Here is a 16,174-nt window from a genome sequence, read left to right as displayed (position 1 = left end):
AAGGTTCTGAATGTGAGGAGACCACGTCAATTAGAAAAGAGAAAATCAGAGTATGTAGTAACCCTGAAGAACTAAATTGCATTTATTTCATTGCAAGGCATCTTACGGCTAAGGCTGATGAACTCAGGGCATATTTAAGAACATGAAACTGGGACATCAAAGCTATTACTGAAACTTGACTGAGAGATGGACAAGACTTGGCAGCTCAATGTTCTATGAATTAACTGAACCAAATGGTTGTAGAAATATGAAAAAGTGTAAGAAAAATGACAATGAGTGGTTCTCCATAAAATTTAGCGTTATATTTGCTGATTTCAAAATAGGCACTAGAAGACAATGAAAAATCTTAGTTTTCTAAGACACTGCGCATGAATTCCCCTCCCCATTGCGTCTGCCACCAGCTGCTTTTGTGGCTGGTTCGAGGCAGAGCGGTTGCAGCTCCGCTCCCGGCCGATTGGTGCCGCTGTCTCTAGCGGATGTAGGCTACATCCCTGCGTGCCGCATAGCCGGCCGCCCCGGAAGTAGATGATGGCGAGGTGCCCGGATGGCGGGATGAGTGTCAGGCTCAGCGCCGACATGATTAAACATTATGAAGCGCTGGATTTCCAGTTCTGCGACGAGGTCGGGAAGTACGAGAAGCTGGCGAAGATCGGGCAGGGCACTTTCGGGTGAGGCCGGTTTGGGAACGGGTGGAGAGAGGGGGAAGAGAGAGCGGGGCCTGAGGACTGGATGGTAGAGGAGAGGAGAGGAGGAAAGAGAGAGCGACTGGAGGGGATGGGGTGAGTGGGAGAGAGAATGTGCCGGACTTTAGGGAAGGAAATCTGCTGTCTTTATCCGGTCCGGCCAATATGTGAGTAGTTCAGTCTAACCTTATCTTCAAATGGAATCAACAAACCAAATTCGCAAAAGTGATCTGAGCTTGTTGAATGCTTTCATGACAGCTTCCAGAAAGAGTATGTTGTGGAACTAAACAGAACATAGTTACTTTTAGATCTACGATTGTGCTTTGAGGCAGGGTTAATGAGTGCTCTCATAGTGAAAGATCCACTGTTAAAAAGATTAACTCCTTACCGTTAACAACTTCTCCTGCAACTCCTCTCACTTTCTATAGACTAAGGGAGTGGCCACGGGAACCTGCATGGGCCCAAGCCAGGCCTGCCTCTTCGTAGGATACGTGGAACAGTTCCTCTTCCACAGCTACACTGGCACTATCCCCCACCTCTTCCTCCACTACATCAGTGACTGTATCAGCACTGCCTTGAGCTCCCACAAGGAGCATGAACAGTTCATCAACTTTACAAACACCTTTCACCCCGACTTAAAGTTCAATCATAGAATCCCTTCAGTGTGGGAACAGGCCCTTTGGCCCAACAAGTCTACACTGACCCTTGGACCATCCCCATCCCCATCCCCATCTCCATACCCCTACCCCTACCCCTACCCCTACCCCTACACCTACAACCCACACACCCCTGAACACTACAGGCAATTTAGCGTGGCCAATCCACCTAGCCTGCACATGTTTGGACTGTGGGAGGAAACTGGAGCACCTGTAGGAAACCCACGCAGACACGGGGAGAATGTGTAAACTGCACACAGACAGTCGCCCGAGGCTGGAATCAAACCCGGGTCCCTGGCACTGTGAGGCTGCAGTGCTAACCACTGAGCCACCGTGCTGCCCTCGTTCACCTGGACCTCTGTCTCCATGTCCGGTCACCACCTCGAAACTGATATCTATTTCAAGCCCACCAACTCCCACAGCTACTTAGACTACACCTCCTCTCATCCACCTTCCTGCAAGAATGCAATCCCCTACTCCCAATTCCTCCGTCTCTGGTGCGTCTGCTCCCAAGATGGGGCGTTCCACTCCCAAACATCCTAGATGTCCTCTTGTTTCAAGGACTGCAACGTCTCCCCCCACCTTCAGCGGTCGAAAATGCTCTCGACTGCATCTTTTGCGTTTCCCGCACCTCTGCCGTCACATCCCCTCCCTGCAACAAAAACAAAGACAGAATCCCCCTTGTCCTCATGTATCATCCCACTAAACCTCCAGATTCAACGTGTCATTCTCTGCTACTTCCACCACCTGCAATCTGACCCCACAACCAAGGATATATTTCCCTCCCCACCCCTATCTGCCTTCCGTAGGGACCACTCTGTCCGCGACTCCCTCATCCGCTCCACGCTCCCCGCTAGCTCCATCACCCCCGGCTCATTTCTCTGCAACTGTAGGAAGTGCTACACCTACCCCCTTGCCTCCATCCAAGGAACCAAAAAAACCTTCCACATCAGACAGCGGTTCACCTGCACATCCGCCAACATAGTCTACTGCATCCACTGCAGCCTCCTCTACATTGGTGAGACCAAGCAGAGGCTCGGAGACCACTTTGTAGAGCACCTGCGCTCTGTTCGTGACAAACGATAACACCTTCTAGTTGCTAACTGCGAACCGACACCGACATGTCCATCGTGGACCTCCTCCAGTATCACAGTGATGCCACGCGGAAACCGGAAGAGCAGCACCTCATATTCCGCCTTGGGACCCTACAACCCAATACCCTAAATCTGGACTTTACCAGTTTCAAAATCTCCCCACCCACCGCCTCAACCCGCCTTCCTGACCTGACACAACCTGTCCATCTTCTCTCCCATCTATCTGTTCCTCCCACCACCTGCACTCACCTATCACATCCCATCTACCCTCCCCAGCCCCGCCCCTCCTATCTCTATTTATTTCTGAGCTCCCTTCCTCCTCCCCTATTTCTGAAGAAGGGTCCTGACTTGAAACATCAACTTTCCTGCTCCTCTAATGCTGCCTGGCCCTCTGTGCTCGTCCAGCTCCACACTGTCTTATCTCTGACTCCAGTATCGGCTGTTCTTGCTATCGCTGTTAAAAAGTGCTCATCATACACTTAATTTTCATGTTAAGATTTAGCATGATATCTCAAAATAAGGATATTAAACAAGGCCAACTTAGAAGATGAGAGCTGACTAGGGTTGATTGGGTAGACTAAAAGTTATGGTAGTAAATGACTAGTGGGAAGTCTTTATATAAAATCATTTAAAGTTTTCGACAAAAATACTTTCTATCAAAAATAGAAACACGGCTAGAAAGATCCACTTGCCATTTACTGGGAAAATCAGGATGGTAATAGATAAAAGAAGCCTTTAACATTGCAAAAGATTGTTGTAATTGACTGTTTCAGAAACCAGAGAAAACCAGCAAATAAATTGATAGAAGAAAAAGTAGCTTAGGAATAAACTAGTTGGGAATATAAAGACAGATTGTGACAGCGTTTACAATTGTATTAACAGGAGATCAGTGTTATGATCCCAGCTAATATTATTACTGAACAATTAAATCCCAAATAGAAACCTGGTTTGATGGATCATATTTGTTTTGTTTTAACAATCTCTCGCTGAAACTTGAACATCAATATTGCAGATTTTGATTGAACGATAAAACACACTTATTAACAAAAGAAATGGAGATAAAGTAGAATGTTCCAAGCCATCTACATACAGTGCAAATTCAACGATCTTTAGTCACGATAAAGTATGATCCCTTTAATACTAAACACTTAAAAATCAAAAAGAAACAAAACTGCTTTTGTATAGTACCCAAAATGCACTTCTGGTACCGTCCCAAATGGCTGCTCACACAGTACTTACGAGAGTGTCTGAATGCCTTTTAGGTTGATCCATGGTGGCAGATGATGAAACTTGAACTCAGTGAAGAGATGGAATTAAGTTGTTGATCTTATTGCCTTTATAAGGTATCAGCTGACATATCAGACAAAGAGACACTCAAACAAAAGTCTACTACTCAAATCACCTACAATATACAGGCATTCAATTAATGCTTAATAACGTTACATTTAACTCATTATTCTAGCTTGTCAGTAATTACACTAAATTGCAAGACTTGTGGCTTGGTCTTAGCTATTACCCTTGCGAAGTGAACTGCAGAAGTTCACTCCAATGGGGCATGGTCACCTTTGAGTTCTGAACTCAGGGTCTTTCTTCCACGGTGGTTGTTCCTGGGTCATTGTTACCGATGTTTCTGATGTTCCTTCTTTTACCTGTTTTCTTCCAATCTTTCGGGAACATAGAAAATAGGAGCAAGAGCACCATTTGGCCCTTTAAGCCTGCTGCTCTATTCATTATGAATCATGGCTGATCATCTAACTCAATAGCCTGTTCCCGCTTTTCCCCCTTTTTGATCTCTTTAGTCCAGTCCATGTTTAATGATGTACCCCTGCCCAAGATCCTCATGATTCTGAGATCATCTGTCCAAGGGTCGTGTAAGCAGGACACATCTTCTCCATTGTACTTCTATTAGTCCTTAGCAACTGTCGCAACCATAAAAGTTGAGTGACGCTTAGCACCAGGCACCCGCAGATTGATTTGTATTGTTGAAGTCTTTTCCCATCATGCTTTGTTGAGGTTCAGCTGTTAGCCATATCTTTACATCTACTTCGTAGATGGAAATCTGCTGTCCTTAAACCTGATCTGGTCTACGTGTAACTCCAGCCCAATAGCAATTTCGTGCATTCTGACTTACCTTTTGGGCAATAAAAGCTGGCCTCGTCAGTGATACCATCCCATGAACGAATAAAACATATTAAAGATGACAAGCTGTAATTCAGAGTGCTATAAAGATTAATGTTGGGGCTTTTATAATCTGTATTAATGAATTAAGTAACAGGATTGAGAGCAGCCTATCTAAATTTGCTGAGGATACAAAGTTAGATGGAAATGAGGAGAGTACAAAGAGGCAGCAAAAGTGATATAAACAGGTTAACTGAGTGGGCAACAAGGTGACAGTTGGAGTATAACAAAGGAAAACTTGAATTCTATTATTAATTTTGTAGTAAACAAGCAAAATCTTTTTAAAAGGTTTGAATCTTTTAGATGTTATTCAGTGAGACTTGGGTGTGCAGATAGAAGGAGCACTAGAAACACTGGAATAGAAGGCAGTACGCAACTGCCTCCACAGGACTGCTTCCTGTGATGAGAGACTAAGTAACTTTTGTCTGTTCTCATGTTTAGAAGCATGAGAAATGGTCTGATTCATCTGAAGTGGCTTGATGAGGGTGATACTGAGATATTGATTTCCATGGCTGGGAATCTTGACTCTGGGAATACAGCCTCCGTAGAAGGGGTCACTCATCTAAGATTGAGACGAGGAAATAGTTACTTCATGCAGAAGATTGGTAATCTTTGGAAACCTCTGCCCTAAGTAGATTGTAGGCATTCCCTTACTGTCATATTCAAGGCTAAATTTGTCCACTCCAGTCCAACACCGGTATCTCCACATCATATTCAAGTCTGGAATAGATAGATTTTTGATCTCTTGGTATTAATGAATATAGGGAACGGGCAGGGCAAATACAATTGAGTCATACCAATTTTTTATGATGCCGTTTCTGCCCTTGCCCAGCATACTTGCCTTAAACAATGAGGTGATTTGCTGTTTGTAGTTCTTTGCAGGTCACAGAATTTATTGGCAGTTTTTGCCTAATAAAATTGTTTTTGCAGTTATGAAGAAACATTTTGTTGGGAATTTTTTTGGCTGTTCCAAGGAAAAACAAAGCCCTTTTTGTGAAAGTTCTTTTAATCAGCTTGTCCAGATACAGTGTCTCCATTGTAGAAAGGCACTCACTTGATACTGCACAGTAAACTTCAAGAACTGCTTCTTAAGGCATAACTTGCTGGTATGAAGAGGAGTAGAATGGGTTGGGAGACATTATTAGACTTTCTGCCATGCTGTAGCATTTGCCAGTGTTACAATTAATTTCTGCTTATTTGATTTCACAACCTATAAACATTAAATACTGGAACTTTTCTACACATTTATGATTGTTTCTGACCTAGTTTCCTTATTGTGGAATCGGATAGTATGGTTAAAATTATTCTGACTATATGCTGGCCACAGGGACCTTTGGACTGAAGATGCTGTAATTGTTTTTATAGGGAGGTGTTTAAAGCACGTCATCGCCAGACAGGCAAAAAAGTAGCTTTGAAGAAAGTCCTGATGGAAAATGAAAAGGAAGGGGTATGTGGTATTAAATAAGCTTGGATATTAAAGATAGTTTTGTCTCTGGAGACCTAAAGATAAGTTGAGTGACAATAGTGTGGCATTTTTCTACGCTAAAATTTGTTTTTTTTTTTCAGAAATTGACAATTCGTTAAGATTCACTTTCTTTTTCAGAGAACCATCTGTTCTCTGCAGGTTATGGCTCATATTGATACACAACTTCTGGGCCTTGACTTCCACCACCTTTACCAATCGCTACCTTCACTAACAGCATATCATTGCTGTAGTGCATTCCATTTACAAGATTCACTACTGCGCCTCACCAATGCTTCTTCAACCATGGCTTCCAAATCTTTAATCCCTGCTGTAAAGATCACAGGTGCATGACAATATCACCATCAGTCCCTTCCAAGTTACTTATGATCCTAATTTGAAAATATATCACCAGTCTTTCGCAATAATCCTGGAATTCTCTTCCTAACAGGATAGTGGTAGTCAATTTGGTGACACATCACCACTTTCTTCAGGGCAATTTGGGATGGGTAATAAATGATGGCCTTACCATTGATGTCAACATCCCAGCAAATAGCTGCTCATATGCAAGTGTTTAGCCAGTAGCCCTTTGCTGAGAGTCAAAATTCCAAGTCTTGAGCCGCTAGAAAGTTGTTTACAACTTTATAAGTCTCTCAGACATGCTTACTTCCTGCTGCAACCAGTGGATTGTGGGCCAAGTATTTGATGTGGGACCTAACTGCTGTGTTTGTCCTATTTCAGTAGCCACCTTTGACTTGCTACAGGGGATTTTTATTTATTTTAAAAATCAGATGTTCTTTTTATTTGTGATAGATGAACTACTTTCCTATGGTTTACTTTTCTTACCCTACTGAATTGGCACCTGGCTCCTCTTGTGTGTCATTTTTGATTATTCTCATTCATAAATCTCCTTTCTCTAGTTGTAAGTTAATAATCTGTGGTTATCAATTTTGTTATTTGTTAATATGTGTTTATATGCAAGATTGTGATGCAAATAACATTTTATTACATGTTTCTGGCAGTTTCCTATCACAGCCCTGCGAGAGATAAAAATTCTACAGCTGCTGAAACATGAAAATGTAGTGAATCTTATTGAAATCTGCCGCACTAAAGGTGAGTTTTTTGTCTCAAGCTGCAAATCAGCCAGTCTATATGGCCTTCAGAGAGGCCCAGATCCAACCTGGTCCAGAGATGTGCAATAACAGAATAGATTGATTAGAAAATATCAATATTGCCTTTAGAGGAGCCCTTTTTCAGGGCATCAACAGTCAGTGCCCAGTTCTTCGGTGTTGCAGTCAGCTGAAATGTGTTCAGACCAGATGCAAGTTATTGTTCAAAGATCATGGAATATATTCACATTTTACGAACATATGTCCTATCTTTTGTCCACGCACTTCCTGTCCATATGGCTCACAGACAAGTCTACTGTCTAGCTTGGTGGAATCATGTTTTGGCAAGGGAAATATCATAACTCTAAGCAATGAATAAAGGCTGTACATCTCTGATCAAAAGAGCAACTCCATCTCCAAATCAGTTAAACATGCTTGAGTTACAAAGCTGAACAGTTTGTGCTGACAGTCTTATTGAAAATTGGTGGCATTGCCACTGAAGAAATTTGGTGTTGCCCTGAAATACATAGTATTGCATTTTCCTCATGAACAGCAAGCATGGAAATTGTCTCTTTCATCCATCATTTACATTTTAAAAAAAAAAATAACCAAGCCAAACACTTTGTTGCGTATTCCCCAATCCAACCTGCGACGTGAACTAATGTTAGGTGAAGAATATGTGTGACAAAGGTTCATAGTGTGTCATTATTATTTAGAAACCTGGGTTCTGAAGTGTAAGAGCCTTGTATAATTTGAATTTTGATTTGTGTTTTCCTCACACACTGTGTTAATGAGGGAACTGTGGATTTACTTCCATTTTAGATTTGTTCTGAGAATGGTGATGGGGTGATCGAGGAAATAAAGGGGTTGTTGCCTAGCAACCAGCTGTCCATTGACACAGACAACTATCCAGAAGATATATACAGGTCCAGTTAGAATAATAATATTGCTATTGTTCTATAAGTCTTCAAAAAGTCATTGATGGGCTGGGAGGAAGTCCTAATTGGCTTAAGAGAAAATCATCTACCAACAGAAAACTGGTAGGAGTTGAATGTAAGGAAAACCCATGCATTTGCTCTGAAATGTTTGGAAAAGTCAGTAAGAAGACAGTTCAAGAAACTAATTACAGCATTGCCCACTGAACGAGAGGATGAAGACTGGATGGCCAGTTTTATTTAGCTTGAATATCTATAAGATTGTTTTTCAGGATGAAAAGGTTGAATCTTTATTACTGATATTTAGAGTCATACAACACGGAAATAGGCCCTTTGGTCCAACTTGTCCATGCCGACCATACATCCCAATCTAGCATAGTCACATTTGCCAGCATTTGGCCTATATCCCTCTTACATCCTTCCCATTTATACATAATTTTTTAATTATGTCCATTTCCACCACTTCCTCTGGCAGCTCATTCCATACACGTACCACCTTCTGTGTGGAAAAGTTACCCCTCAGGTCCTTTAAAAATCTTTCCCCTCTGACCTTAAAACTATGCCCTCTAGTTTTGGACTCTCTCATCCTTGGAAAAAGACCTTGACTATTCATCCTATCTGTGCCCCTCATGATTTTATAATCCTCAAAAAGGTCGCCCTTCAGCCTCTGACGCACCAGGGGAGAAAGCCCCAACTTATTCAGCCTCTCCTTCTAACTCAAATCCTCCAGGCCATGGCAACATCCTTGTAAATATTGTAATTAGACTATTGGTGTAAGACAGTTAGTACCTTATTTTGTTTTGTACTAAACATTTATGTTCTTTTGTTAAAAGGACATTGGCAGTCAGTTGTGAATATCATCAGGCCATCTTGGTGAACAAATAGATAAAATAAATTGAGGTTTCACTCTGGGAACAGCTGGAAATATAACACCTCTCATAACTTTTGAGTTTTCTCCCGGGTACTAATTGCTTTATTCACCCTACTTGGCTTAGGCTTTCCTGTTTCAGGTCAAACAAATCAAAGGGCGATCTTGTGCCTGGAATAGTGAGGTTAAGGATGACAGTGATGCATACTTCTGTTTAATCTCTGCAGCCACGCAGTATAACCGCTACAAGGGCAGCATCTACCTAGTATTTGACTTCTGTGAGCATGACCTTGCTGGATTGCTCAGCAATGCCAATGTGAAGTTCACATTGGCAGAAATCAAGAAGGTGATGCAGATGTTGCTGAATGGGCTGTATTACATTCATCGCAACAAGGTAAGAAGGAGTAAAATAAAGTGACTTCGCTTGGTTTTATTTATCTTTAGCTGGTTTGGTGCATTTTGGTAATCTCATAGCCTTGGTCATAGCTACATGGTTGGCTGAGCACTGTAAAGGTAAATACATTATATTGCTTTGCTTGTATCTGTTTATGCTGTTAAAAGGAATTGCATCTCTCATAAATGGGGATTATTTTAATACAAGGATACTGCTTCTAATACCGACAATATAGATTATATGGTCTGTACGCTTTTAGGTGTAAAGTGCCTTATGATATCCTGAAGCCGTGAAAGGTGCCATGCAAATGTAATTTAGTTTGTCTTATAGCTGTGACTGGCACCTTATGGGCAAAATTACTACAACATACTTAAACAACATTGCACCACAGCATAATTTAAATTATTTAATGCATTTTAAATGTGTTGAGTAGGTGCAAGATTTTCTGTCTTTAAGAGAAATTTGGTAACCTACTACACACAATTATTGAACTGTGAAGGGAGCAGTGTTTTAAAATGTAAATGTCAGGATTAATTGCAAAGAATTTCTATTTAGGATTCTGTCTTTAGAGAAATATATACTAGTGTAAACTACTTTGCTGTTTGTTTTATGCAGATTTTATTTATTTTCTCCAGATTTTGCATAGAGACATGAAAGCAGCGAATGTGTTGATCACCCGGGATGGTGTTCTGAAACTGGCTGACTTTGGTCTAGCTCGGGCATTCAGCCTAGCCAAGAATAGCCAGCCGAACCGCTATACCAACAGGGTAGTAACACTATGGTACCGGCCACCAGAGCTCCTGCTAGGTGGGTTTCCTTGACTTCTACTGTTCATGACCAGTAGGGGCTATATGATTTTAAAAAAGAACAGAAATTGCTGGAGGAACTCAGCAGGTCTGGCAGCATCTGTGGCGAGAAAGCAGAGTGAATGTTTTGGGTCCAGTGACCTTTTACAGGGTCTCCTCTGGACAGGTTTGGGCTGAGCTGTGATGTGTGTGTTTGATTAGTCTTGGCACTCATTGTCAAGTTTGTATAGAAGGACTATCCCCAGATTAGGAGTAAACACCTGTGTGTTTAGGATCTTACCTCAATATCTTTGAATACAGGGTAGGAAACTAGAAAGTACAGCATTCCTGTAAATCATGCTTGTTTGCCTTTGGTTTGCCTTGCTCTGCCCTCAACACAGGTGAACGAGATTATGGACCACCCATAGATCTGTGGGGAGCTGGGTGTATCATGGCTGAGATGTGGACTCGAAGCCCCATAATGCAGGGTAACACAGAACAGCATCAGTTAACCCTGATCAGTCAGCTCTGTGGCTCCATCACAGCAGAGGTAAGACCAGCTGATTCATTATTGAAAGGCAAATAATGCTACTTTAAGTCTCTGAAGTTGCTGGTCAAGTACAATATTGAGTTTTCAAATGTGATGTAACTGTAAATATATTGAGTGACCACAGAGGCAGTGCTGTGGACTTTTGTAACTGTCATAACAACTTACATTTAATGCATTAAATGTAAGAAAATATTCCATGGTGGCAGAGAAATTGCGCAGGGTGAAGGTTTGTAGTGCATTATTGTTTGATTTGGATATTTATTAGTGTTGTAGCTGGGATAGAAATTTGATTAGAGAGTTTTAATGTAAAGTTGTAAGAATGAGAGGTGGGCCATTGCATTATTGATAAAAGAAACCATTGCTGTGGTAGTGCAGGATACCCTGAAAAGGTCTTCAAATGAGGCCATCTGGGTAGAGCTTAGAAATAAAAAAGGGGCGATTACCTGTGCCTCTCAGTGCCAGGGATCTGGGTTCGCTTCCACCCTTGGGCAACTGTCTGTGTGGAGTTTGCACATTCGCTCACGTCAGCATGAATTTCCTCTGGGGGCTCCATTTTGCTGCCATGGTCCAAAGATGTGCAGGTTAGGTGGAATGGCCGTGTTAAATTGCCTCAGAGTTTCCAGGAATGTGAGGCTAAGTGGGTTATCCATGGGAAATGCAGGATTACAGGGATAGAGTAGGAGGGGTAGGTCTGGGTGGGATGATCTTCAGAGGGGCCGAATGTCCTGCTTCCATGCTGTAGAGATTCTATGATTCTACCTTGCTGGGATTATACTCCAGAATGCTAAGAGTCAGAGGGATATAGAGGAGCAGATATTTAGATAAATCACAGAAAAGTGTGAGAGAAACAGTTATATTTGTAGGGGATTTCAACTTTGCTAACATTAACTGGGATCACTTTAGTGTGACTATATCAGATGCGGTTGAACTTTTGAAGTACATCGAGGAAAATGTTTTGTGCCAGTACACAGATAGCTGTACTAGTGATGGGCCAGTGCTAGACGTAATCTTAGGGAATGAAGCTGGTGAAGTGGTTGAAGTTTCAGTGGGTGAGCATTCTGGGAAAGCGACCATAAAACTATAAGTTTCAAAGTCACTTTGGAAAGAGATAATAGTAGTGCAGAACTTAAATGTCTAAATTTGGGGTGGCTGATTTCAGAATAATTAGACAAGATCTAGCAAACAGACTGGGAGCAGCTCCAATATTTTTGGATCATGAATAATTTGAGATATGTCATGTGTAAGGTTCACAAGTGAGATGATCAATCTCAGGAAAAACACTTTACCTTGTCAGTTAAACTGAGCAGTTTCAACACTTTTAACTTTGGATTTCCAACAGTTTCAGATTTGGCATATTATCTAAAACCCCTAGTTTATTGATGACAGAATAAGCCAAGTTCCACTTTTTATAAAATGGCATTCCATGGATTTTACTAGTGACTTGGGGATCAAGTTCCATAATTTTTCTTTTTTCCCCCATCTAAAGTAGCAAGCCCAGGGCTGTAATCTTATTTCCACACAGTATTTTCAAAAGGAAATCTTCTGTCTTCATGATGATGAAACTTGTGCTTGGTTTCAGATTTGGCCAAATGTTGAAAAGTATGAACTCTACCAAAAACTGGAATTACCCAAAGGTCAGAAACGAAAGGTCAAAGATCGGCTGAAGGCTTATGTGAAAGATCCTTACGCACTGGACCTCATTGACAAGCTGCTTGTCCTTGACCCTGCCCAGAGGATTGACAGTGATGATGCACTTAACCATGATTTCTTCTGGACTGACCCCATGCCTTCTGACCTCAAAAATATGCTCTCGACACACAACCAGTCAATGTTTGAATACTTGGCCCCGCCTCGGAGGCGAGCTAGTCACATGCCTCAGCAATCAACAACTCAGAACAAGAATCCTGCTGCTGCCAACCAGACAGAGTTTGATCGTGTGTTCTGAATGTGTTTAATGAGGTTAATGGATCAGAGACAGGTTATGTTATTTATATGATGGTGCCATATCTGAGCTGTTATGATTTAAAAATATTGAACTGTCTACACATTAATTGTGCCTGATCAGGTGTTGATACCCTGGTAGAGGTACTTCTCTTCCAGAACCAAAAGCTGAACTGAGGTTTCAGAAGTGACATATTGTGGAGGCTTTGGTTAATTTCACTTTTTCTCCGGGGAGCATCAGTTTAGAATTGTTCTGGAGTTCTTTGTTAACGGTTGCAATTGTTTCATCATTGGCTGATTGCTGGTTATCTACATCTCAGGCACTATGGGTGGCTCAGACCATGTGCATCTGGTGGAGTGCTAGATTCTGGGTTTGTTCATTGATCTTCATGATGTGAATCACCTGCCAGTTGAGAAGCTGATGGTGCTTCAGTGGGAAGGGAAGAGAAGTTGAGTAGTAGCCTGTGAGGTTGCCTCTCATCCCAGTAGTGAGATTTGGAAACTTGGGGAAGAGTATGATTTATATTCATTTAATTTTACTGAGGATTGAGGACTCAAATCTTTGGATGCTAAGGCAATTAGATCATTTGGAAACTTCTATTATAAACACTTACCACAACATCATTTGTTGGTGAGAACATCTTTGAGGTCCTGGCTGGTTCTCCCTAAAGCCAAAACTAGCTGGATATTTGCTCCTCTTTAAGGCATTAATATTGTACATGTGCTGTACATTTGTTGAAGTTTTTTAAAAATATATATATATTTTTAATTATAGCAAAACGTGTTTCTCATATATTTCATACCTGTTTGTAGTCATTGCTGTTTGGTGATGCATTCCATTTGCAATGATGGATTTCTGATTCCTGTTCTAATGTTGCCTTGTTACTGAGTGCTCAGTTGGAGCTGGCTGGATTAAGGTGAATTGAGTAAATGGAGTTGTACTTTCAGGTTGCATGTTTTAATTCCAACATTAGTATTTTGAGAAGTGTGATCTCTTTCTGTCTCTTCCCTAGTCTACGCACCCAATTTGGTGCAGTGGTGCTTAGCTAACTGGGTCTTGTGATCAAAACCACCGACTGATTGCAGTGTTCTTCAATGTCCAAAAGTATTGTACATTCCAGAGACTGAGATGGGAAGACTTTAATTCATTCATGTGAATGCAGTACTGCTTTTGAATGGGTTCATTTGAAGACAGTATTGGCTAAGCTGCTTTTATGAAACTGAAAGCTATCTTAAGCAGTTCCTTAATTGCAATTTAATTAATGATCCTTTATTAATGTCTGGAGACCAATTTGCCCACTGGTGGTGCAGGACTGTTCTTGATTGTCACTGGTACTGTCAGAACTTTGCCTCTGGATGCTGTTTACGTTACAGAGTTGAAATATCATTTAAGATTCAGCCCTTGTGGTGAGGTGCAAGAGAGACACAATTTAGGAAGTGCAGTTAATGTACAATTCTTCAGTATAAGCAATTACAATATGCAGATTTCGTTATTTGTACAGTGCAATTTTAGTGCAAATTAGCTATCATTTTGTAGTAAAGTTCATCAATGTTGAATATGAATTCTACCTTGTTCCAGATTTTAAAATAAACTGTTGTAAAACAAGCCTGCTTCTCTGCTGTTTACTATGTAAAGTGGCTGTCTTAATTGTTAATGGTCTCTGTTTTTATTCATTGCCACACTGTTGTCAAGTTTCTCTTTAAAACAACTTAGACTACGCTGACCAGAATGTTATGAATGAATTGGCCCAGGTGTCCCATAATATTGAAGCTGTCAAATCAATACAAGCACAAGCCTGTAACAATGCAAAACAGTCCCAACTTTATTAGGAACAAAGTTACAATAACCTTTTAATATTAAATATTATTAATTCTAATCCTATTTGGTCCCTTAAAGTTAAATTACTTCCCGAGTCTCCTGTAGATTTATGCAGTCACTGTTGCCCTGGATCTGCAAAGCTGCTTTCTTTCTCTCTCTAGATGGTTAGCTGGTCTCTGCCTCTTGCCATGCTGGTCTCCTCAGAAAGCCTTCAGAAGATTCCAAAGCTGTTCCAAGAGAAAAGTCTGCCAGTGAACCCTGTTTTTATATCTATTTAGAAGATTTTCTGGAACTTTCAATAGTTCTGGCCAATCAGGGCAATACACTTAGTAGTTTGAAACAGGGTTAATCATTTTGATGGCATGCTACTGCTGGTTTCTTTGTGTAGCAGGACCTGGGCCCTTTCTGTAGGGGCTCTCCTTTCTTTAGTGGATAAGTTGTTGGGGGTATGACTGTCCAGAATAACTGTTGCCGATTAGATTAGATTTATTTATTTGTCATATGTATTCCTAAACTTGGAACGTAAGTACAGTGAAAAGTGCACAAAGTCGCCGTTCACTGGCACGTACTTGGTTACAAAAACCAAAATTAAAAGATTTAACAGAGCCAAAAGGTAACCAACAAAAGTCAAGTCCAGATCTCAGAGGCCCAAGTCACACCTCCATAGGCTTCAGTCCGCTGGGCCGCCGACTGCTGCTGCCTCACCGGCCCACTGGCATCACTCCAGCCCGTGCTTATTCTGCCGTTGCTGCAGGACACAGCCCACGCGTTCACCTCTCACTATGCGGTTCCTGGTCATGACCTGACTCCCCTTTGACTCCTTAAATAGGTAGTTAAAAAGGTGGGGAGGTGTGGGATGGGGGGGCATTAGAATTACTACAGAGAGGAGGAAAAAAGGGAACTGGCGAGCAGAGTGGAGCACTGAATGGGGTGACTTACCCTGTCGCCATCTTGCCAGAGACTGCACTAACACCTGACTGCTGTGTTGGAATGTCTGGTTTGTGGGTTTTTATGATTTGCGTTTTACTTGGCCAATGTACCCAGTATCCTTTTGCTGTTTGGCCAAGTTAGCAATCTGTGTTTTGGCAGCCAGGAGGCTGCTACACTGTACAACTTACATCTGTTTATTTTGATTTTTAAAAATATGTATATTTTCCTGTCAGAACTATTCCATCTAGACAATTACAAAACAACTATCCGTTGCTTCAACCAACCTTTTTATCCGTTTCCTAAGATTTACCCCGAATCTTCCTCAGGTTTTTAGTTAAGCTCAAAGCTATCAGGCTGTAAGGAGTTTTGGGATGTGAAAGACAGATAAATGCCAGTTGATTTATTTTTAACATGGTTACCATATTTATAGGGTTTTATAATTAATTAGGGCTGTTCCTTCCTCAAAATTGTGTTCTAATTTTCTCCCTCCTGATCTGAAATGGAAGCAAGAGGTTATAGATGCCCCCAACATCCGACCTAAGGATCATGTGCCATATTTCAAAGCAAAACACTGAATACTGGACATCTTAAGCTAAAATACCTGGCAGCATCTATAGTGATAGAATTATTGATTCAGACTGATAAGTGTGCCCCATTCTTTGTGAGTGAGACAAAACCTTAATTGTCTACAAGCTGTTTGACTGTGCAAGGTATCTCCATGAAATTCATTTTTTTTCTTGCTCAATGCTTATACACATGCATTTTTTCAG

The 16,174-nt window shown here is 41.4% G+C and overlaps 1 protein-coding gene across 1 annotated transcript; it reads left to right on the top strand.

Moving 5' to 3' along the window:
• Positions 1-462: 462 nt before the first annotated feature.
• Positions 463-14,261, top strand: cdk9 (cyclin-dependent kinase 9 (CDC2-related kinase)). Its single transcript, XM_020534714.2, has 7 exons — positions 463-668; positions 5,977-6,058; positions 7,096-7,186; positions 9,213-9,379; positions 10,015-10,186; positions 10,566-10,714; positions 12,294-14,261. Exons 1-7 carry the CDS (start codon positions 526-528, stop codon positions 12,657-12,659), a joined length of 1,170 nt encoding a protein of 389 aa, XP_020390303.1. The 5' UTR covers positions 463-525; the 3' UTR covers positions 12,660-14,261.
• The last annotated feature ends 1,913 nt before the right edge of the window (positions 14,262-16,174 follow it).

This window comes from Rhincodon typus, chromosome 28 (genome assembly GCF_021869965.1).
Source record: "Rhincodon typus isolate 14 chromosome 28, sRhiTyp1.1, whole genome shotgun sequence".
NCBI classification, from domain to species: domain Eukaryota; kingdom Metazoa; phylum Chordata; class Chondrichthyes; order Orectolobiformes; family Rhincodontidae; genus Rhincodon; species Rhincodon typus.
This window is presented reverse-complemented; position numbering and strand designations above follow the sequence as displayed.

Bases quoted from the DNA above. Each gene is read 5' to 3' on its own strand.
- cdk9 (XM_020534714.2), top strand. From the start codon at position 526: ATGATGGCGAGGTGCCCGGATGGCGGGATGAGTGTCAGGCTCAGCGCC. The intron at 7,187-9,212 runs GTGAGTTTTTTG...TAATCTCTGCAG, and splicing joins TGAAATCTGCCGCACTAAAG to CCACGCAGTATAACCGCTAC. The intron at 10,187-10,565 runs GTGGGTTTCCTT...CCCTCAACACAG, and splicing joins GCCACCAGAGCTCCTGCTAG to GTGAACGAGATTATGGACCA.